General features: G+C 33.1%; 1 protein-coding gene and 2 long non-coding RNA genes across 7 annotated transcripts; all 3 read right to left on the bottom strand.

Annotated features, from left to right (window-relative positions):
- Positions 1–492: 492 nt before the first annotated feature.
- LOC116147007 lies at positions 493–5,747 on the bottom strand. 5 transcript variants are annotated; one of them, XR_004130604.1, is made up of 5 exons: positions 5,243–5,747; positions 5,078–5,146; positions 4,861–4,990; positions 4,364–4,436; positions 668–864 (listed from the first exon to the last, which is right to left on the bottom strand). It is a non-coding gene; the product is annotated as an uncharacterized LOC116147007 (long non-coding RNA). The 5 variants fall into 5 exon arrangements; XR_004130607.1 differs by lacking the exons at positions 668–864; positions 4,364–4,436 and adding an exon at positions 493–645 and having other exon boundaries at positions 4,869–4,990; XR_004130603.1 differs by lacking the exons at positions 668–864; positions 4,364–4,436 and adding an exon at positions 497–645.
- Positions 5,748–7,046: 1,299 nt separating this feature from the next.
- On the bottom strand, positions 7,047–8,275 carry LOC116104891 (uncharacterized protein At4g14100-like). The gene is made up of 2 exons (XM_031391332.1): positions 7,760–8,275; positions 7,047–7,274 (listed from the first exon to the last, which is right to left on the bottom strand). The coding sequence occupies exons 1-2, from the start codon at positions 8,229–8,231 to the stop codon at positions 7,090–7,092; spliced, it is 657 nt and encodes a 218-aa protein (XP_031247192.1). The 5' UTR covers positions 8,232–8,275; the 3' UTR covers positions 7,047–7,089.
- A 2,895-nt stretch (positions 8,276–11,170) lies between these two features.
- On the bottom strand, positions 11,171–17,622 carry LOC116104897. Its single transcript, XR_004123971.1, has 3 exons — positions 17,599–17,622; positions 11,585–11,635; positions 11,171–11,203 (listed from the first exon to the last, which is right to left on the bottom strand). It is a non-coding gene; the product is annotated as an uncharacterized LOC116104897 (long non-coding RNA).
- Between the last annotated feature and the right edge of the window lie 6,218 nt (positions 17,623–23,840).

The following is a 23,840-nucleotide window of genomic DNA, read 5'->3' as shown; positions in this document are numbered from 1 at the left end:
AAAGGGTATATTTGTAATTACTAAGTCTGTGTATATATTTTAGTTAGGTTGTACTGTTGAGATACAAGAAATATAGAAAGTGAACAAAACTGAAGCACTAATAGAAACAAAAAGTCTAACTTGGTCTAATAGCCAATCATTATTATCATCTCATGTCTCAAAAAAAAAAAATATATGATTATTTTCTTCTTGTCATATAACCCAAAGAAAAGCAAATACTACACACCTCCAAAGAGATTTAGACTTCCTTCCTTCTCAAAAAGCAAAACAAATCTCCGTAAGTAACTGGATTCTGTACAAACTCTAGCCCATAACTTTGAAGCCATAGAACAATGAAGAGGTGATTGTCTCCAAAAAATTCTTTTGTTGGAATATGAAGATTTGTGAAGTAAACATTAACTTTTTTCAATTTTGATAATCAGTGGACTTTAAAAAAAGGATGTTGAAAGTAGTTCTCTGGGTGAATATAACCCCCTCCATTTAGTATATATACTACAAGCATTCACAATAAACATCAAGTCCAAGACCAGTTACCTCAATCGAAGGCAAAAGTAAGGCACTAAATCAAGGATCTCTTCCAACCATTTATACAACTTCTTGATCACTTTCCATTCCCAATGCCTTCATGATAACTATTATAGGAATCTACAAAAAGAAACAATAAAATGAAAAACCCTACCCATATATATTTTGAAAAGAGATATATGCAAAAATGATAAGAAAGGAAAATCAAAACTATATGTATAGGACTACAAACCTTTTTCACAAACTAATTTGAGGATCAAATACATTCTCTCCTTCTCCATCTGAATAAATATTTTGCTTTTTACTGTCTCAGTACTACTTGTAACAAATGCATTTATACTAAAAACAGCTGATGACAAACCAAAACACATAAATGACATCATGAGAAATATTAAGGACTAAGAATATTTGCGATCTATAACAGGAGATTTCTCAAAGTCAAAATTTAAAGTCCGTGAAATAAGCGCATTCACTGAACAAAGATATCAAGAAAACACAAGAAAACTCCATCTAAGAACAAAAGCTTATCCTACTAACATTGAAATAGAAAAAAATGTCATATTTTTAAAAGGAATCTAGCGGTCCATATGGCCCCGTATAACTCAAACGTCAGACAATAAAGAAACCTTGAAGCCAAAACCAACTCCGAAACCTAAACAGATTTCACCATTCTTCCAAACTCTGTCCTTGAAAACCAAGTTCCTAAGTTCAATCCACAAGTACAGTAACAATAATTATAGCCCAGATCCAACAAATTAAAAGAACACAAAGACACTATTTTTCCTAAAATTGGAGAAGACTGATGTAACAAAAACTTAGATAACTTTCTGAATAGGCCTAAAACCACGCTAGAAAACCGGCTTAAAAAAGCTCATAACAAATGTGGGCCAGAATTTTGATTTCAATTGTCCTAAATCTTACTTATCCTTTAATATTTTAGTTATCTACATTAGAAGAGTGTGGGGCCACAAGGGAGTGAAAGAGAGAGTACTTCCCTATACTAGCTTCTTGAATTAATAAACTTAATTTGATCTTGGTGTTCAAATGAAGACTATTTTCCTATATGATGATAAATTTAGTGCTAACTAGAAAATACAAGTCAAAGAAACATGGACAAACATTCCACCAAAATCTCAAACTAAAATATAAAACAACATTGATGTTAAAATAAAATGTCCCAAATTTCCATCGGCGACACCAAATTAAATTGGTAGATAACATCTAGCCATTTGATAATAGACTATGAGCAAATATTCTCACTGATAAAATTTTATGTGATAAACTTGACATGAGATAAGCAATTTTGAACAAGCTTTCCCAAATCCAAGCTACTTCTTTCAACCACTAAGCATCTACGACTGCTAGTAAAAGAACACCAACAATCGAAACACAAACAAAAGCATCCCAATCTAAATAGTGTTTTTTCTTCAATGGGGGAAGATTGGCTCTGTTAAAGATTTAGATTATTGTTATATGTCGCTGCCATTAAAACTTGGCCACTTTAATAGTTTGACATCAAAAAAGCTATTTGTATTAAAATAACACAAGCAAAATGAAATAAGAAATAAACGAAAATAATAGAGGGAGAGGGAGAATGTTAGGATCCCACATTGAAAAGGAAAAGGGTGGGCATGTAGGTTATAAAGGCTTGGGCACCCTCCCTTGGCAAGCCGGTTTTCCAAGGAGAGTTCTACCCAAGCCCATGAAAGACCCATGGCCCAACCCAAATTGTTAAGTTATTAGAGTGGGTTCCTATCAATTGGTATCAGATCATGATCCTGCACAAGCGTGGCAGGCTGACCTTGGGCTCGGGCTGCTATCCCAAGGAAAGGGGATCTGCGAAGTCACCCAAAGGGTAAAGAGGCCGACGTGGAGCCCATGCAGCAGGGCCCAGTGGGCCCCTCGAGGGGTTGAGAAGGAGAGTTGTTGACAGGCTTCTAGGCGAAGTAAGACCCAAAGGGAGGACAACAAAGGCCTATGAGGGCGGGCGCTCTCTGAAAAGAAGACCAACGAGGGCGTTGGGTCTCGAAGCGTGAGGGAATGTTAGGATCCCACATTGAAAGGGAAAAGGGTGGGCATGTGGGTTTTAAAGGCTTGAACACCCTCGTTTGGCAAGCAGGTATTCCAAGGAGAGTTCTACCCAAACCCATGAAAGACTCATGGCCCAGCCTAAATTGTTGAGTTATTGGAGTGGGTTCCTATCAGAGAAGAATACAATTCTCAATAGAAATGGGATGAATGGATAATTTTTTTATAAGAAACAAGAAACAACTTCACATTAAAATGGATAAACATATAATGAATAGCAATTAATATCAAAAAATTAAACAAACAAAAGAAAAACTCAACTAAATCACTTAAAATTGAGCCAAGAAAGCCTCATAACTTGTATATATAACTTTATCCTACATAAAAAGATCAAGGAAGAATCAAACACTGTATAAGGAAAAAGCATACAAAACCATACAAACTACTCACTTCCCCTTCTTGTCAATATCAATAATTATTCTATTCTTTGAAAGTTGCTCTTGCATTAATATCACCTTTAAAAGATATGTGATGTCATTAAATCCTAATAACCAAATACCAAAGTAAAGGACAATAAGTTAAGCTAAATAAAACACTTTAGAGAAAAACTATGGATGAAACAAAACTTCCCAAGCCAAGTAAAATTCACAAACTGCATGAAATGATAAAATACATGAACAATAAAATCCATTCGAGAAATGCAAACCAAAAAGATGACTAACTCAAGGCTGACACAGTAATATCTAACATCTTTTAATCAATAAAATATTTCATATTCAAGTTGATTGAATATTCACATATACACTTAAAGCAACATATTTGAATATAAATGCTAGTGCTAGTGATCAGTTTTAAGTCTTCAGGTTTAACGGTCAATAGAATGTTTCATCTATCTTATTATGTCAATTTCACTATCATTTATCCTTTATGTCAATTACATTTTACATGTTTATGCTTCCTTCTTGACAAACTCTCAGTGCTTCCCGCCAGCATTTTGTATGACTAAGAAAGATATCAGAGTATAAAGGGACTTTAAATGTATGCTAACTAGAATGTTCCTACTAGAACTTAAATTTTTTTTCATGTCCCATCAAAATAAATATAGTTGATTCTTTCTCTCTCACCTTACAAGATTAAAATAGTTTAGATTATATCCTCCAATTCAAAGCACATTTTAATTGCATCAACAAAAGATTAGAACCCTTTAAAAAATAGTTCACACAGTAGCAAAATCAATAAGAGTGGCCATCATTGCAAATGGTATCAACCAAGATTCTAGTTATTGTGCCGTTAATAATTGTTTCCTCCACTTTTATCTTTACCTATTCTAGGAATAGCAAAAGGAATAGCAAAACTTGGCATCTAACATTGCATAGAATTCCAAACCCCTTGATCATATGTTCACACATATGTACATGGTTAGTTTAACATACCAACACTTTCTCTTGTATTAATATTCCAAAGCATGATCAGAGTATTAACTTCTAAGTTCCTTTAACGATAAAATATCCTCCAGGATCTAGAGGGCACTCACCTAAGTCAAAGGCAAAAGAGATAATAATTATTATGCAGCTTAAAGAAGCATGGACCCAAAATAAATACACGTCATAAATTTTAATGCTCATGCAAACAAACCAAGTCTCGAAAGTTCAGTCACATCTTTTCCATGTAAAACACAGAAGCAACTCTGCAGCATTACAGGCATTCTTCCAATAATAATATCGTTCTGCAAGAAGGAAAAAAAAAACGCAGACACACACATAGTGTCGTTGTCCATACCAAATAAAATTACCACAACATCACTAGTTACCTTCTCCATAATAGTCTTTTCAGCATGACTTCATTGAATATATTCAATATTAACCAATATCAGTGCGGCACACCTAAAATTAAAGCATATTCATGGGATAGTAAATGAGATGTATACATGCAATTTACACATTAGTTAAGCATATAAATTAGAAATTGATTACATATGTCATATCATAGCAGACACATGTGAGGATTAAGCTTTTCACTCAAACCATCCTCAGTCACAGAAGGCTGACCAATTCTAACATATTTTACACCTATATATATATATATATATATATATATAGTCATCCGGAGCAATTGAAAAATTGAAACAATAAATTTAACAAGTAGTACCGTAAATAAATTTCTTAACAAATAACATCTGTTGAAATCAAGCAATCAAACATTGAAACTACGAAATTCATGACAGCAAATGCCCTAAAATAGCATTGTTCTACTGCATACCGATCCTAAACAATCATTACACGAAATACAACAAAGCAAGGTACATACATTTTTACCTAAGGAAGATACTTGGATCAATTCCCGACACAATGCGATCATTGGCACGAACAATCTTCTTTACACCAATATTAACAAAGTAACTAAACGAGTCCAAATGTTGTTTCACCAATCCTCTCACCTATAAGAATAATATAAAATTGTAAGAGTAAATTCGAAAAAATAAATAAATTAATAAATACAATAAAATAAAATACATTTAGTTTACCTTCAAAACTCAGGAAGAAGCTGAAACTTATCGACAGTAGATTTCAGAAGAGCAGCAAGCTTTTGCTTGCTATTAAAACAATTTTCAATTTAAAATCATAATGTAATCCAAATAAAAATTAAAATTAAAAATTCATGTAAGTACATCAGAGAGAGAAGAACATACTACTGTTATTCTGTTTGCATTATGGTCATTATTGATCCAAAGCGTTTCGAGACGTTGAAATTCTAGCGACTCAGTGAGTCAGTAGGTTTTCTTCTCGTCTAGCGACTCAGTGAGCAATAGGTTTTCTCGTCTCTCTCTTATAGTTTTCGGTAGGGGCAAGATGGTAATTTCAGCTACTGAAACTTTCAGAAGATGTAGAAGGATCTAGAAAATGAAGAAAAAGAAATCAGCAAATAAAGAACACCAACTGAACACTTGAATCGGATAGTTTACGAGTGGTGGCTCTGGCATCGTCGGCAACAGCGATTGAAGGAGGGACTGATTCTTGTCAAGGACGAAGATCGGAAAGGAGTTGGAGCTCGTCGATGAGGATGGTTGGCTAGGGATGGCGGCATGTTGATGACGGCGTTGGAGAGTGGCTAGGGCTTCGACGACGGTTGGAGAGGGGTGACGTTAGGCGATAAAAAAAAGTTTTTTAATTGTAATAAAGATTCAAATTATTGTAATAAAGACTCAAATTGTGTTTTAAATTTCTAAAATAACTGATTTTTAATATATCAGTTAGAATATGTTGAAATAATTTATTAAAATAATTTTGCTCATTTTCTAGATAGTTATAAATAATTTTGAAAATTAATTAATTAAATCGATTCAAGCATTATTAATTTAATTTTAAATATAGCCGTTAGAATTTTTAGCAATAATTTATTATTTAGACCTTTCATTTTCAAAATAATTTTATTATTTATTATTGAGTTAATGGTATTAATTTTTTGAGGTATGATATAATAATAAAAATTCCGCTAAACTTTAAGAAATAACAAAAAAAATCTTTTTAGTTAAATTTTAGGTATTAAAATTAATGGTTGGAGGGCAATTCGTAATCTTTACTAGCTCATAACAATATAAATTATAACATTTAATAATAGTAAAGGAATTTCTATCATTTTGGAAATCTCAAAAAAACTTTTATTATTATATCATTCGTCAAAGGACTTTTCTTATTAACTCTTTGTTATTTTACTCCTTATCTTATAAGGATTAAAATTATATTATAATTCCAAAAAATAATTAGTTAAATAAATTTAAACATTATCAATTTAATTTTTAAATAAAGCCATTAGAATTTTGAGAAATAGTATTTTATTTAGCTCTCATTTTCAAGATAATTTTATATTCTTTTTTTTTAACTCTTTGTCTTATAAGGACTCTAAAATTGGATTCTAACTTTAAAAATTAATGAGTATAATTAATTTAAACATTATGTATAAGTTAATAACATTAATCTCTTGAGGTATGATATAATAACAAAAATCTCTCTTCATTAAATTTTAATTATTAAAATAAATAGTAAAAAAGTAATTTGATAATATTTACTGACTCATGATAATGTAAATTTTAATGGCTTATAATAGTTTATTAACAGCAAATAAATTTTTGTTATTTCAAAAACCTTCAAAGATTTTTGTTATTATATCATTCCTCAAAGGGGATTAATGTGTTAACTCTTTTATCTTATAAGTACTCTAAAATTACATTCTAATTTTTAGACATAATTAATAAATTAATTATAACATTATTTATTTTTTAGGGTTGATTATTAGAATTTATAGAGATAATTTATTATTTAGACCTGCTCATTTAAAAAGTAACTTTTATATTAATTTATACTAGTTTTGATTTACATACATAGCTCCAAGTAGTTTGAGTTTTTTTTTTTTTTTTAATTAATCTCTATTTAATATAAATAATAACACATTAACATATATGTACTAATTAACAATAATACACATATTATTCATCATAAAAGTGGAGAAGCATGATAAACACAATTACATTTGAGTCCCTCAAAGAAACATAAAGGGAGCCCCATCAATCAATCTTTTTTCAAAAGCACCCTTGATGAAATTGGGCTGCTCTTGTTTCAATTCTTCACTAGTTTGTTGCTTTGAAAAGCAGTAAACAGGGGCCTGCCATTTCTCATCGTCAAGCACTGCCCCCACTTTAAATGTCATCACATGAGCTTCTCTCCCTGCAAATTATTAAAATAAATTAATTAATTAATTAATTAATAATATAATGTAATATTTAATATAGAATTTAAATAGGGGTTTTTACATTTTTAAGAATAAGAAATACAAAACATTTTTTAGTAATAATGAGTCAAAAATGTTTTTTAAAACAGTTTACGATACAATCTTAAAAATCAATGTAAAATAAAAAAGCTATTAAAAGTTGTTTTCATATTTTTCAATAGTTTTAATCTAAAAACAGTTTTTGAATGCCTTTACTGATACAAAACAATGTTAACTTGTTAAGAACTATTGTAAAATCAAAGTCGTTTTCACAATTTTCTATAGCTTTCAATATATATAAATATCGTATTTGTAAATATTAAAATTCAACTTAAAAAATTAAAATCATACATTAATTTTTAAAAATTATTTTTGATAAAAAGTAAAACACACCCTAAATTAAATCTTAATTTAATTGAAAAGAAATTGGTTGAATACATACCAGTGTAGAATACCCAACAAACGGGTCTCTTAGTGACAACATCTTCATAATACCAAAGAAACCCAACTTTTTGCCAAACATTACAAACAAACCCATTCAGGTGTCGCTGTCCCAGATACTCAGCCCCCTCAAGCCAGTTTGGCCGCAGAATCCCCACCTCCAGCTGCACACTTCGACACTCCTTCTTCCCTTCGAACGAATAAAAAAACGACGTCCCATTGTTCCATTCAAGGTCGTAAAGGAGGCCGCCCAATTGGCTCCGAATTATGTTGAAGTTCCGGCCGTTGGGCCAGTCGTACCAGAGATCGATCATCTGGAGAGTTCCGGTGAAGTTCATGAAAAGGACCGCGTGGAATTGCGGCGGCCATGGCGACGGAGTTGGGGTGGAGGAGGAAAGAGTAGAGGAGGAGGTGAAGATGATGAGGAGAGTGGAGAAGAAGAAGATGGATAAGGGTTTAGTCAGTGACGCCATTGTTACTTACTGTTTGAGTATTTCTTTTTGACTGGTTTTGATTACGAGAGAAAGAGACGCGCGGTATGGGGATTAAATAATAAGAAGTGTGGGACCTGTCGGTAATTTTATATTGAATTTTAAATTACATTGGAGCCCACGTTTTTAAGAATTTTAAATACAATTGTTTTTATTTTTTACTTCGGGGTTTACGAGGATAATTTTAAACGCACTCTACAAAATCATTTAGGTCCGTTTGGTTTACTCTTAGGAATACTATTATTAGTATTTCTAATAAAGTTAAACAGTAAAATTAACTTATTCTCAAAATATTATTTAATTTTTTTAAACCTCCTTAAATTTATTAATTTAACTAAACACCCCTAAATATATTTTTTAGCCCAACAACCCTTCGGAGGTGGTGGCCGACTGTCTATATTTAATGGGTAGATTGGGGGTGTTTTTATTAATTTTTAATATTTTATTATAGGGGTGTTTAGTAAATAAACAAATACATGAAATATTTTTATTAATTTCTAAATCCTACATCGTAATACTCGCCCAAGTTAACCTTTTTCAAAATATTATTCTAAAAAGTATCAGAATAATTAACCAAATAGACCCTTAATTTTAAGCGCATTCAAAGTTTTTAGAAACTATTAAAAAGACCTTTTATAACTATTGATAATTCACCTGAAGCAGGGGGATTTTTAATAGTTTAAGAAAGTATTCAATAATTATAAGGGATTATTGATGATTTTCAAAAAGCTTAAGAATGTTATATTAAACAATCTCATAAAAGAGTATATGAAATAAACTCAGAGGTTGATAATTAAACTCATATGTGAAGGGTTTTTATTTTTTTTAAATTAAGCAATGTTTTCGAGGTAAATAAATAATCTTATAAGTACCCTTTCAAATTCCCCTATTTTATTTTTCTTCTTCTATAATTTATAGTACATTCGATACCACCTATGGGTTTTATCGGTGATCAATAACTTGCTGTCGGTTAAACGGTTATTAATAGAAAAATTACAGATTCCTCTTGTAAGTCCTATCGGTGATTGAGATTCTCTATCAGTCACTTTTGGTCTTCACCTTTTTTTTCCACAATGTTTTTTTTTTTGAAAGATCTCAATTAAACTAACATATCTTCTGTCAATCTTTTAATTATCCAAGATCTTAATAAAATCACACATTCAAAATATAATAATACTATACTTACAAAGATTTGCATACAAAGTGAGGTAGCAAAAAATGAATAGAAGAGTGAAATAAAAAGTCAAATTCATTATATTCACTTTTTCATTCATTTGTTGTCACATTACTTTGTATGGAGATTTTTATAAGATTTTTTTGTAAATGTAGTATTGTTCTTCAAAATATTACCTCTAGATAATAAAAAAAAAAAAAAATGTAGTGATTTGGTAGGAACTATAGTGATGGAAAATGTGTTAAATGCATTTTGAAGAAGAAGCTAAAGAAATATGAATGAGGGTAATTTCGTCCTTCAAAATTAGGAANAAGAACCCTAACAATTTTAGACTAAAAAACCTGATAGCTGTACACCTTTTAGCTATGGTTTGCCTTTAGATTGAAAAAGTTAAAGGGTGTTAACTTAAATGTAAGGGAGCGAGGAATGGCGTACTTGGATCGAGGAATGGAGCTATCGTCAACAAATGAAGCTATCACCGTCGATTTCCAGCGAGGAACGGAGCTGCCGTCGTCGATTTCCGGCGAAGGAGGAAGACGTCGTCGATTTCACAGAGTTCAAACGCGATTTGGGTGGGATTTCAGAGAGAACAGAAGACAGAGCCGAAACCGTTACAATTTTCGCAAAGAACAGAGAGTTAGCTTAGAAATTTTCGTGAGGAAAACGGAGAAAGAGAAGAACTGAAGATTGAAGATTGAAGAAGACGAGAAAGGGGCGTGAGAATGATTGCATCGCGTTTAGGATTTAGGTTGTTAATATGGACCGGTTTTTCTGCCGGTCCGGTTAGACCGGCGGTTTAGTAATATTATCCGGTTTTTAACCGGTTTAAAACGGTTTAATGCTTATAATGGTTTTGAGAGTGAACCCAACCGGACACGTGACCCGTTCACGGTCCAACCGGTTGGATCGGCCAGTCCGGTCCGATTTTTAAAATAGTGCTCTTTGTTGCTTGGGTTTGTTTTGCTTGGTTAGCCCACTAGCTTCAATTTATTTGTAGCTCTTTCTCTCTACAGATAGATAAATGTACTTGCTAATATTTTTAATTTCTATATGTTGGCTGCAATTGGATGCAACCCTACATGCATGACATATCTAATGGAGAAAGATCTTTGATTTCAATTTTTCATAATTCTTTGGCATCAAATTCAGCATCTTCTTTTCCTTTAATGTTAAGAACATAAGAAAAAAGAAAATCTTATCCTGCTTTTGGTTTCTTCAGGTTCAAGTGTTGCATAGAAACCTCAAATGGAAGCAATCCAGAAAACCGGTAAACTAGAAAATGTAGACCTATTTACCACCTAGTTTGATAAAATTGTTCCCATCGTGAACCCAACAAATCCAAGCACCACTTCGAATACTCATATTTATTGTTTTAAAAACCGGACCAGAGGGCAACCCGTTCTGATGGTCTGGTCACGGTTCAACCGGTCCAACCTGTTGGACCGATGACATCATCACACATCAAAACATTTTTAAAAAAACTTCCTTTTTTAGATTTCTATTTTTTAATAACAACTTAATTAATATCCAACATGATTCAAAGTTTAAATTCAACAATAATCCTAACATAATTTAAGTATGTAACAACAATTCAAAGTCCAAATCCAAACATAATGTTGTATTTACATATTAAATGACAAAACAAAATACATAATAATTAATAACAAAACATTTGATGCAAGTGTTTTTTTCTTTGATCTGTCTCCATTTTGATTGAGCTTCACACACTAACATCAAAATTCATCACCATTATCACTATCATCATCATCATAACCATCATCTACACAAATTTCAGTAAAAAATAGAAATCATAAGTTAAAACTTTTAAGTTACTAAACATGCACTAAGCAATGAAAAGTGGTGGGGTGCTCATGTAAACCAGCTGCTTTGCTATCTTAAGAAAAGAGAACAGTCTCCTAACGTAAAATGTATCCCATGCACAAGATTTAGTTACTGAAGCACAGGCCATATCAACTTTGGCAAGGACTAGATCAAAAAAAAAAAAAAAAAACACTTCATTATGTATCATATGTCATTCCGGATAAAAAATATAAGACTAACTACCAAGAAAAGCTTCTGATAATGGCAAACCACAACAATTATTATAAGCAAATGTAAACAGGAAACCAGGCAAGTGTCGGTGTCTGCATTAGAAACTTACCCAGTACCACGATTTATCACAGCAGAGCTCGCTGGACGACCTGATCCTGGCCTGCATAATATCAATCATCAGTACAGACTACAAGTATAACATTCAAATCAACTAGAAATAGAATTACATTACATATGAAATTATAAGAAAGCACCTTACAAGCTATACTTTGAAGGGTATAAACCAAAATATATAGTAAACTAGAGTTATATAGTTCATCTGGGTGATAAAAACAGAAGCAACTTTCAAAATTTAATATGATTCTCCACATTAGGAGCCACAGTTTTTTATTCTAAATATAAACTTTTGATATGTTCACATCAAGCATAAAAAAACACCATACAATTTGGTAAAAAATAGTATAGTCAAGACCAACAATACTAGATATTTCCCAAAGAAAAACACAGTTCAATTAATTATATATGTGTATCAGAAAGATATTGTTTCAATAAGAAAAAAGTGAACTTTTAAAGGAAGGGAAGAAGGAATATAGTAAAGAAAAAAAAAATTACACAAATGTGAACAGCCTAGTGTTGGAAAAATGGCCATTTAGCAAATCACATGGGGTTAGAAGTGATAATAGAAAAAGGTTTAGGGACTTATATGTAATAGGCCAAAATGTTAGTTGTCCCACATTACTTAGGAATGAAAAGTGAGAAACTTTTGGGGCCTATATAAGGACCAAATCATTGTTATTTGGTATCCCAAGTGTAATTCCATTATACTTCTTTTATTTAGGGTTCTTTCTTTAAGGACCCTTTAGTTTGCAAGTTTTGTTGTATCTCCCCTTGTGTTGGGTATTTGTGTTGCCAAAAGTTTGTAATATTGTTGGAGATAGTGGAGTTTCCTTTTGCAGTGCCGAGGACATAGGTTTCAATACCGAACCTTGTTAATTCTGGTATTCTTTATTTTTGCATTTAATTTTGGCTATTTATTTATGCTTTACTACTTGTTTTATATATTCAATAGCTAGCGTTAGGTTTATGTTTTCGTTGCATAACAAGTGGTATCAGAGCCTAGGTTTAGGACAGTGAGTAGCTATTTGTATGGTTATATGCATGTCTAGGGAAATTCTGTCAAAAGATGATAAAAGTCTAAGGGACTGGATTTTAAGTGGGACCATTTGTGACCCCTCCATTGTTTCCTGGAATTTTTCTGGTGCGTATTTAATCATTAGCACTTACTACTACCTAGGGCTATTGTTGATTTGTTGGTTAGCTATTGAATATAATAATTTGTGGAGCTTGGTTATTGTGAATTTTGTTTACCAAGCCAATTGAGTAAGGCATAAATGGCATCATCGTCGAGGTATCACCGTCTGCGGCACCACCATCCGCACCAGTAAGAGATGATAGTTGCAAATGCAAAAATTGATGTTGAAAAATTTGATAGCCAAAATAATTTTGGCTTGTGGCAGGTGAGGTAATGGATAATTTGTATCAGCAGGATCTAGATATCGTCTGGAAGAGGAAAAACCAGAAGATGTCAATGAGAAAGACTGGGTGAGGGGAATGTAAAAGCGTGTGGGATGATTCGCTCATGCTTTGTAGAGAGCAGAAATATCCATTCATGAAAGAGACATTTACTAATAAGTTATGGAAGGCGCTGGAAAACAAATACATGAAGAGCAGTAATGAGAATCGGCTCTATTTGATTAAAAGACTGTTTTGTCTTCAGTTGAGACCTGTCCATTCATGAAAGAGACGTCTGCCAATAAGTTATGGAGGCGGGAAACAAATACATGAAGAGAAGTAATGAGAATCGGCTCTATGTATGAAAAGATGTTTGTCTTCAGTGGAGACCTGGTACGAATATCAGTAGCCATATTGATACATTTAACAGATTACTGGTGATTTGTTAAATTTGGATGAAAAATTCAAATATGAACATAAGGCTATGTGTGTAATTGGATCTCTTCGGATGAGTTGGACTATCTTCGTATTACAGTTTCTCATGGGAAAGAAAAATTGTCCTTTGAAGAAGTTTGTTCTGCTCTGTCCAATCATGAAATTCGGAAGAAGGATCAGAAGGAGAATAGAGAAAGTAAGCAGAAGCTCTTGTAGCAAGAGGGCGGAGTCAAAATCAGAGTCATAAGAAGGAGAGAAGAGGAAGATCTCGCTCAAAGGGAAAACCAATAGGGATCAATGTGCCTTTTGTCGTGAAAATGGGCATTGGAAGAAAGATTGTCCGAAGTTGCAAAAGAAAGAGGGCAAAGCTACTTCGATGCATGCGTTGTGAGCGTGAAGAGGATGAGTTAGATTTCTGTCTAGTAGCCTACATCCACCTCTGGATCAAATGAAGGATATGGATTCAGGTAGTACTATCATATGCGTCCTCACCAGGACTGGTTCTTTAATTTTGAAGAACGTGGTGGAGTTGTTTATAGGGCCTGATGATGCTTGTAAAACAAATGGGATAGGTTCATTCGGATCAGATGGTCAACTAGAACTGACAGATGTTCGGTATGTACCGAAGTTGAAAAAGATCTCATCTCTTTTGAAGCCTTGGAATCTAAAGGCTTCACGGTAAATATGCTAGAGGAATTCTAAAAGTTTCTTCAAGAGCTCTTGTGGTATGAAAGACAGAAGAGGAAACAAACTTGTATTACTATAATGGTAGTACAGTTATTGGAACGACGGCTGCAAGATACCGGAGGATGCAGATTTAGATATGCTCAAGCTGTGACATATGTGTGCGGAGTGGCGTGCTGTCGTAGGCACCCAGAATTAAAACCTAAAAATACACGTAGTAGTGTAAGTCAGGGTCGCCACGAAGTGTCTAGTGAATTTGCTGTTATGTGAACAAGGCTGGGGGGGTTCTGTGTAAAATAGGAAACATTCTTAGCAAAGACCAAAAATAAAAACAGTTCAATTCGAAATCAATTAATATACGAAAATGGTCTCCGTCAACACCACCATTGGAATCTTACAATGATCATTGATGCGAAGATAATCAATTCACACATTGAATATTCACCGTTGGAACTAATTTCCTATCTCTCCTAATTGTAATTAATCAGGAAACAAGCGATCCTAGTTAATCTACCCCTAAACAACCCTAGACAAGCGCTCAAGATTAATCTAGTGGCAGCCTTAAGAATTAGAGAGATCGATGAAGCTAAACAACACAAACACAAGCGGTTGTATTTAATTTAGTTGAATGTCTTCATAAGGTTATTAATTCCTGACGCAGCAAATTACTAACCTAATTGCTTCACAAGTTGGAGGGATCAAACAATTACGGATTTGATATCAAACTTAGCGGGTAGATTTCAACAAATAATACACTAGTAGGCCTCCTAGTAATTAAATGCATCAATCATGAAAATATGCACAGAATAACATTCAATACTCAAACACGAAAATTGAACACTAAATAATAGATTAGATCTCACAGTTGGTTGATTCCAAGGTCTCCGTTTCGACGACCAAGTCACAAAAGTTTTGCCGCTCATGGCCATCAACAAAAGCTCAAAAAAGAAAGAAAAATTCCAGAGAGGAAAGAAGAGAGAGGCGTGGTCCCCAAACCTAACTGATCCCCTTTAAAATCCAATTTTAGAATTCGAATCCACTCAATCTCCTAAAAGAAATATTCTCCTATCCTAAAATAACATTAATCCTAATTTAATTCTAACGGAAATAAAATAAAATAGATTCCTAATAAAATAGGAAAGGGGTGTTCCAGCTGTAATTTCGTACAGCATGTATGTCTTCAAAACGTGCAATAATAGACTGACTTGCCTAACAAGTCAGAACGCTCCAGGACGTCGGTAATGCAGGTGCGTCAACTTCAAGCTCGATTACAACCTTTATTCAGCCAGTATCTCTCAAAACTCAAAACATGAAAGTTGTATTCTCTTTCTTAGCGTTCCAAGATTTTGAATCATTCAATCGGAGCTTGGATGAGAGAATTATGCCCAGAATACGAAGCAGTGGCGAAACTATCCGAATTCCCTAATTAATTCCGTTTTTCAATTAACACCTCCATTTGCTTCCTAAACCAAAATAAAGTAATAATGAGACAATTAGGAAACAATACATATAAAAGACTAAACATAAGGGGCTTAAATATGACATTTTGCATTCCCATCACGGGCATACCCGACACAGGTGGAGTTTGAAACAACAGTTGAACCAGATAGTGTCCACAAGACAGAAAGTGATTTTGAAGTGTAATGTGGATACTATAGATGAAAAGGAGATTTTAACCCAAGAATCTCCTCAGCAACAGGAATCGATTGCACACAATAGGCCAAGATGAGAAATTCGCAAGCCTTCTCGTTTCGCTAATATGGTGGCTTATGCCTTCCAATCGTAGGTGGTGATATTCCTACTACTTATAAAGAGTAGGTAGGAGTTCAAATTGTGAATCATGGAAACCGACCATGAATGTGAAATGCGATCCCTACATAAGAGGCAATTGGGTGTAAATGGGTGAATGCAAAGAGAAGGGATTTTCTAATAGAGAAGATGTTCGGCACAAGGTTAGGTTGGTAGTAAAGGGATACGCTCAAATGGAAGGATTTGATTACAGTGAAGTGTTTTCTCCTGTGGTAAAGTATTTCCATTCTAATTTTGCTAACCTGGTGGCATAGTTTGATTTTGAACTAGTTCAATTGGATGTGAAAATCACGTTTCACATGATAGTGTGAAGAGGAAATCTACAAAACTCAGCCAGATGATTATAGGGTTGCTGGAAAGAAAAATTGGGGGTGCAGATTGAAGAAATTGTTATATAGTTTGAAGCAGTCACCAAGACAGTGGTACAAACGATTTGATCAATGTATGACGGGCCATAGGTACACAAGGCCTGATATTTCACAAGCAGTTAGTATGGTGAGCAGGCATATGCATGATCCTGGTAAAGGACATTTGCAAGTTGTGAAATGGTTTCTACAGTATATTTTATGTACTATAGATATTGGTTTAGTTTTTGTGTGGGATTATATTGAAAATGGGAAAATGATTCTCCAGAAGATTGGCACAGAAGATAATCCTACAGACAAGTTGACTTCAGTAGTGACAAGGGTCAAGTTCATTTATTGTTTGAACTTGATCAACACCCTACGAGCTTGACTGTGCCTTTTGGCGCATTTGAAGGTGTTGCAAAATTTGACAGAAGAATACAAAACTTTGAAGGTTTGCTAATTCGCCAAGGTGGAGATTTGTTGGAAAAATGGCTCATTTAGCAAATCACATGGGGTTAGAAGTGATAATGGAAAAAGGTTTAGGGACTTATATGTAATCGGCCAAAATGTTAGTTTGTCTCACATTGCTTAGGAATGAAAAGTGGGAAACTTTTGGGGCCTATATATAAGGACCTAAATCATTGTTATTTGGTATCCCAAGTTGTAATTCCGTTATACTTCTTTTATTTAGGGTTCTTTCTTTAAGGACCCTTTAGTTTGCAAGCTTTGTTGTATCTCCCCTTTGTTTTGGGTATTTGTTGTATTGCTCAAAAGTTTATAATATTGTTTGGAGATAGTGGAGTTTCTTTTGCAGCGCCCGAGGACGTAGGTTTCAATACCAAACCTCATTAATTCCTGTTATTCTTTATTTTTGCATTTAATTTTGGCTATTTATTTATGCTTTACTACTTATTATTATATTCAATAACTAGCGTTAGAGTTTATGTTTCCGTTGCATAACACCAAGCCCCTCCAATGCCAAACTAAAGTAAACGTGCAATAAATACATCAATTAATATCATAAATAAATTCAAGAATAATAGTTCCAGGAGAGGTATATATATGGGCAGTTCTCCTATTATCAGTAATTTCTATTCAAGTAATATTAGATTACTAATAGTTACTGATCCTGGTTCAATCAACAGGCACATATAAATCTAAGCAAATCAAACAACCATAATCATTGATTTTAAAAAGCATAACCAGCCCCTGAAACCCTTGAATCACCAGACACAAATCCAGTAAACACAATAGATAATGTCAATTAGCTTAACATCACAACATCAGTAAATCATAAGTACTTTCTATAATAAACAAATAAATAATATCCACATACGTCATAACCACAGTCCTCTTCCGCTCACATTCACACGAGCTGAGATAGGCACAGTGGCGGATTTACTTAATGACGAGTGGGGACCACGACCCCCACTCAAACTTTAAAAAACTTCGGATTGTATAAATATTTATATTTAGTTGCATTTTACCCCCTATAAGACTTTGACATTTTGCCCCCACAAGAGTTTGACATTTTGCCCACTATATAACTTTGACATTTTGGGAAAAGAAAAGCTTTTTTGGTTTTTGAACTCTTACAGTACCAGAACAAAACACACGCGGAAACCTCTCTTTCCCTTTTTCTCTTCCCTTTTTCTCTTTGGAAAAATTTTTTTTTGTTTATTTTTTGCCCCCATCGAGTGAAATTCCTGGATCCGCCACTGGATAGGCACTTCCGCATTGGGGCCCACAATTTCAATTTTCATGAGCTTTCCATCAAGCAATACATTGTTATACCGCTTAAGAGCCGCAAATGCATCACTTCTTCTGGTATACACAACTTCAGCTGAACCCTGTAACATGTAACTAGCATATTTACTCAGAAATACAACATCACTAATAATGCCAAACCATCAAAGTAATAGGCCAAAACAACAACTACAAAAACCAATCAGATATTCTTGGTCAATATCTAGAAAAGAGATCAATCTCATGTAAACAATTAATTGTTTATTACCTGGATCGAGGAACGGAGCTGTCGTCAACGAATGGAGCTGTTGCCGTCGATTTCCAGCGAGAACAGAGTGTCGTCGTCGTCGGCAAGGGAGGAAGACGTCTTCGATTCCACGAGGGAGGAAGACATCGTCGATTTCCACAAGGGAGGAAGACGCGTTCGTCGATTTCAGAGAGCTCAGATGCGATTTGGGTGGGATTTAGAGAGAAATTTTCGCGAGAACAACACAAGAGAAGCTGATAAATTTCGCAAAGAGAGAGAAAATGAGAAAATTTTCGTAAGAAATTGAGAAAGAGTGAAAGAGAAGAACTGAACGGATGAGAAAGGGCCTTTCGTGTATTAGGGGTTTTTAGATTTGGACGGTTTTTCCGCCGGTCAATATCTGGGTTGCAAACATCCGTTTAAAGCAGGTTCATTACATATAACGGTTTTAAGGTTGACTCGAACCGGACACATGACCGGTTCCCGTTCAACCGGTTGGACCGGCCGGTCCGGTCCGGTTTTAAAAACAGCTCATATTGTCAATCAACAACTCGCGCACACTGCCAACAACCACTATGAAAACCAAATCACAAACCCAACTCCAATTAATTCAACGAGACAGTAAATAAAAACTCTTCAAATATATCCATAAGTTATATTTCTTAACTATAGTTTACAATCTAACCAAGAACAGGAGTATTGAATAATTATAATTTATAAATTGGACAAAATTATATAGTCGGAAATCGTAATGATTCTCTTATTCCAGTAACCCTTTAAATGGACAAAGAATTAAGATGTTGACAGAAAAACTCTATGATTTCAGATCAAGAGAAAGCTGAGACAATGGTGATACAATAATGGCCAAGGTGGCAATAAATGAGCTTGGTCAAAGGCTTTTTGCAGCTCCTGCCCGTGAAAAATGTGGAAAGCAAGATATATCCTACAATAAGCAAGGAGATAATCGCACCTTGTTGCGTCCTGTGATAAAATGAAAAATTACCAAGATGAGAAAAGGAAAAAAAAAAAAAAAAAAAGCAACAATTTCATGATTCCCACACAAACTACTATTGCCTTCGGTTATGACTACATAAGAGTCACAAGAAGCAAGAGAATGCTGTGAATGGTAACTCACTAACTCAAGCTCACCTATACAAATAAAGACAAATATAGCAACTGTAAGGGGACTGCAAACACAACCTTTAAATTTTGCCATTGTTATGAATCAAATTACAAAATCCAATCCTAAAATTTAAGAGAGTACAGTCTCAATTGTGAGATAATATAGCAGGACATCACCGTCCAGTCCACGAAAAGTTAAAAATCTTCAGTCCAGATTTAGACAACTAAAATCATCGTCCTTCCAGATTACAGCACTATTTTTCAGCTTTTTTTCCCAGACTAGATTAAAGATGACAAATTTATGGGCACAAGTAACAAAAATATTTCCTACATCAATAAACATTAAAACAAAAAATGAAAATGGAATCACACATGCTATAATCTAATACAATTTATCACACGAAAATGGAAAATAACAACAAATATCCCGAAAATGGCTACTTTATCCAAGAGATGATACTTGCTGGTGAATTGAGAGCACATACCGGAACAAGAAACAATTTCTAAATAGCTGCGCCTTTCGTAAGCATCAAAACACTACACAATTAATTCATATCTCATCAAAACGCACTTCATGAACAAACCAAACCATATTAATCAATAAAGTTGATATAAGCTATAAATTCTGTGAATCAAGAGAGAATAATACGCTGAAAAAATGGTAGAGATCCACTGAAGATTACGATTCGTTAGAGGTGCAGTTAATCCTCTTCTCTTCTTCGCCATCACGACCACCGTTTCGTTATAATTGACCGAATATCTACAACAACAAAAAATGTCGTTCTCCCTATTGGAAAGAGCGAGAGCGCATGTGAAAGAGACAACATCTTCGTCTTGGTGATGTTGTTGTATGTATGGTGTCGTTTTTGGCCGGAGTTAATGATGGAATGCGAAGACAAGAGATAGCCGGCGATGCTGGTCGTCTTTTATGTCAGACGACGACGGCAGCGGCGGGGGTGCGCCTGGGTGGCGGTGCGAATGATTTTCCAATTTCAGGGGACTGGGTTCTTAATTTAGGGTTTGTTTTTTGTGTCTAGGGGTTGAAATATTTGGGAGGCAATTTGGGATTTCGGGTTTAATTATTTTATCTTAAATCGTGGGAAACTGACGTGGCAGATGGTGGCATTTGCCACATGGGCCACCACGTCAGTTTGTAGGATTGTTAGTAAGAATGGTTTAAAATAAGAATAATGTTATATCTATTAATCAAATTATTCTAATCTAACTATTAATAATTAAAATTTTTTTTTATTTTTTTTTTACTTTTAGAGGGACTAACGTAATAATAAGAGAGATCTATCATGTCAGTTTGTACTTAAATTAATATAATTTTAGTTAATACACATAACATTATTCTTAAAATAATACTGCATCAATTAACACTTTCACTAACACTCTTATCCTGACTTATGTGGCAGTTGATGTAAATGATGTCACATCATCAACCACATCCAATCTTGCCGCATTAGTCCCCTTCCAAACCAAAAAAAAAAAAAATTTGTCAAAATAGTAATGTTACACTTTCATCACTCTTTTACACAATTTTCATTACATCATGATATGACATATGTTACAACCACACAAATTTTTAATTATTTTAAATTTTTAATATTATAATAGAATTTGTGTGGTTGTAGCATATACCACATCATGATGTTTATAAAATTGTGTAAAAAAATAGTGTAAATATAGCATTACTCTTGCCAAAAACCCATTTACCACATCATGATGTTTATAAAATTGTGTAAAAAAAATAGTGTAAATATAGCATTACTCTTGTCAAAAACCCATTTTGAAGTTGTTTCAGTCCCATCTCAACTTCATTACACCAAAACCAGTCGTTCTCCAAATCAACCACATCCAATCTTGCCACATCAGTCCCCTTCCAAACCAAAAAAAAAAAAAAAAAAGGGTTTGCCAAAACCCATTTTGAAATTGTTTCCAATCATATCTCAACTTCATTACACGCCAAAACCAGTCCTTCTCCAAAATCGTCGTAATCAATATGATCCAAAAAAGTCAAATCAATACATGATCGGCAAGATCTAATTAATCATATGTCATTTCGATAGATTTCAACCATTTTTTAATATTGGTAGCAAACTCTCAATAATATGTGGATAAATAAAAGTGTTTTAATCAATTTATAAGCTTTTATTGTAAAAATATTTAGTTAAATTAATAAACTTAAGGGATTAAAATAATCTAAATATTTTTAAAAAATGCTATTAAAAGATGTACTAAAATCTTCTCATAATTTTATCATATTTTTCAAAAATGCTATTCTACAAAATTTATCAAACAGAGCTGTTATCAGGTGTATGTTACCCTCTTCAAGATTGGTTAATATCTATTTCATCCATTTTATTATAAATATATAAAAAACACTCACAACGTTAGTGATATGTCAAGCCTTCATCCAATTTTAAAATTAAAAATTTATTTTACCCCCTTATATTACTTACCAATTCAACAAATTTTTTAAATCCTTCACTCAATAAATATCCAAATCTACCAAATTAACTTACAATTATACTATCCCAAGCAAAGTTACACATTTAGTTGAATTTAAAAATAATAAAACATATCATAATTGTGTTTTTAAAGAGATAAAATAGCTAAATAATAAATTATAATTATAAGAAATGAGATTAGTATAAATGAAATAATTTAAACATGATTAAATAAATAATAGACGTTGAAATATTGCTTTATCAATTTTAGAAATAATTATATTTTAGTTAAGACATTAAAAATTTATTAAAGCTAGCCATTTAAAAAAAAGGACATAACTAGATAGTCCGCAATAATTATTTTAAAATTATAGGGTATTCAATAGATCCTGAAAATTAATTAAGATGCATGCAAATTGATCCGAACACTCCGATTACCAAAAAAAAAAAAAATTATTTAAAACAAATTTTATTGTAATCAAACATTTTGAAATTTGTATTATGAGACAAACAAAGGCTAGATATTTTGTAAAACCTTCAAGTAATTTTAGTTTGAGACAAAATCAAAATACTGGTATTTTAGTTAAATTTTTTTTTATTAATAAAAAGAAGTAATATAAAAAAATATTGTTAAAGCTGGTAAGTCATGGAAAGGGCATTTTATTAAAAGGCCAAATCAAGTTCAAATTTAATTAAAATGTCATATAGTTTGAAAGTGTTAAGTAAATAGCCTTATTATTGATTAAGGTTAATTAAGATTAATGAAGTATTGTGTAATCTTTTAAAAATTACAATATGTCCTCAAAGAGCCGAAATTCTTGTAAACAAACCCAAACATCTTTTTCTTCTTCCTCCTGCCATTAACGCATCCCTTCCATGGTTGTTGTTTCTTCTAAGCTTCATCTACATCTTCTTCTTTTTCTGCATCTTCTTCTTCGTCTACATCTTCTTCTTTCTGTACATCTTCTTCTTCCTCCTTCCTGTACATCTTCTTGTTCCCGCCATTAACACTATCTACTTCCTTCGCCATTAACATCTTCTCCACCATAGATCCTCCTCCTCCTCCTCCTCCTCCTCCTTCTTCTGACATTTCGTCCAGGTATGTGTATCTCCCATTTCCATTTTATATTTTGATTTACAAAGATTTAATGATAGATTAGGTTTGAGTTATGATTTTGATTTAGTTGTTGGGTTGTATTTGATGTAATATAAGTTGAAACGAGTGAAATTTGTTGAATATTTTCTTGCATTGTGGGTAGCTATGGGTGGTAGTACCGATTGTGGGTGGAGATTGTTAGGAAACGGTCCATATACGTAGCGGAAAACAAAATCATAATAACAAGGATCGTTCTCATTGAGCCAAGATCAAAGGTACAATTTTACAGTTTATGTTAAAATAGAAATCTACAAAAATTAATCATGAGTTTAGAAAAACATACGCACATTTGGAGGCTCCTCCAAATTTGTCAATGAACGTTTTCTACCGACCCAAGTGTAGGATCAAACTTATGAAGTCTACACGAAAACAATCACAAAGAACTAAGGAAGGATTTGCTAGATCCTCTTTAGCTTTAAGATCAAGAAGAAAAATCAATGAAATTGATTTTAGGCAAAATGGATTCTGCCGTGGGAGAGGAAATGGGGCTGCCGTGTTTGTGTTTTTCAAAGAAAAATAAACTAATGAATTAACACCCATATTTTACAAGTAACATTTTTCTTTTATAGTACTTTTAATGCCATATTCCCATATGGAATAGGTTTGGGCTCCAACCCAAACACCTCATGTTACCAAATACTCTCAATTAGATATTTTATTTTTATTTCATCATTATCTCAATTAAAATTTATATATATATATATATATATATATATTATATATATATATATATATACATTTAACAATAATGATTGTTTTAATTAAATATATGCGAACACATATTTAAACGTAATTACTCTTATTTAATTTTTTCTAATAAATTAAATAAAGGCTACGACCTCAGAAAATTTAAT

The sequence above is a fragment of the Pistacia vera genome, unplaced genomic scaffold (assembly GCF_008641045.1).
Source record: "Pistacia vera cultivar Batoury unplaced genomic scaffold, PisVer_v2 Contig487, whole genome shotgun sequence".
NCBI classification, from domain to species: Eukaryota; Viridiplantae; Streptophyta; class Magnoliopsida; order Sapindales; family Anacardiaceae; genus Pistacia; species Pistacia vera.
This window is presented reverse-complemented; position numbering and strand designations above follow the sequence as displayed.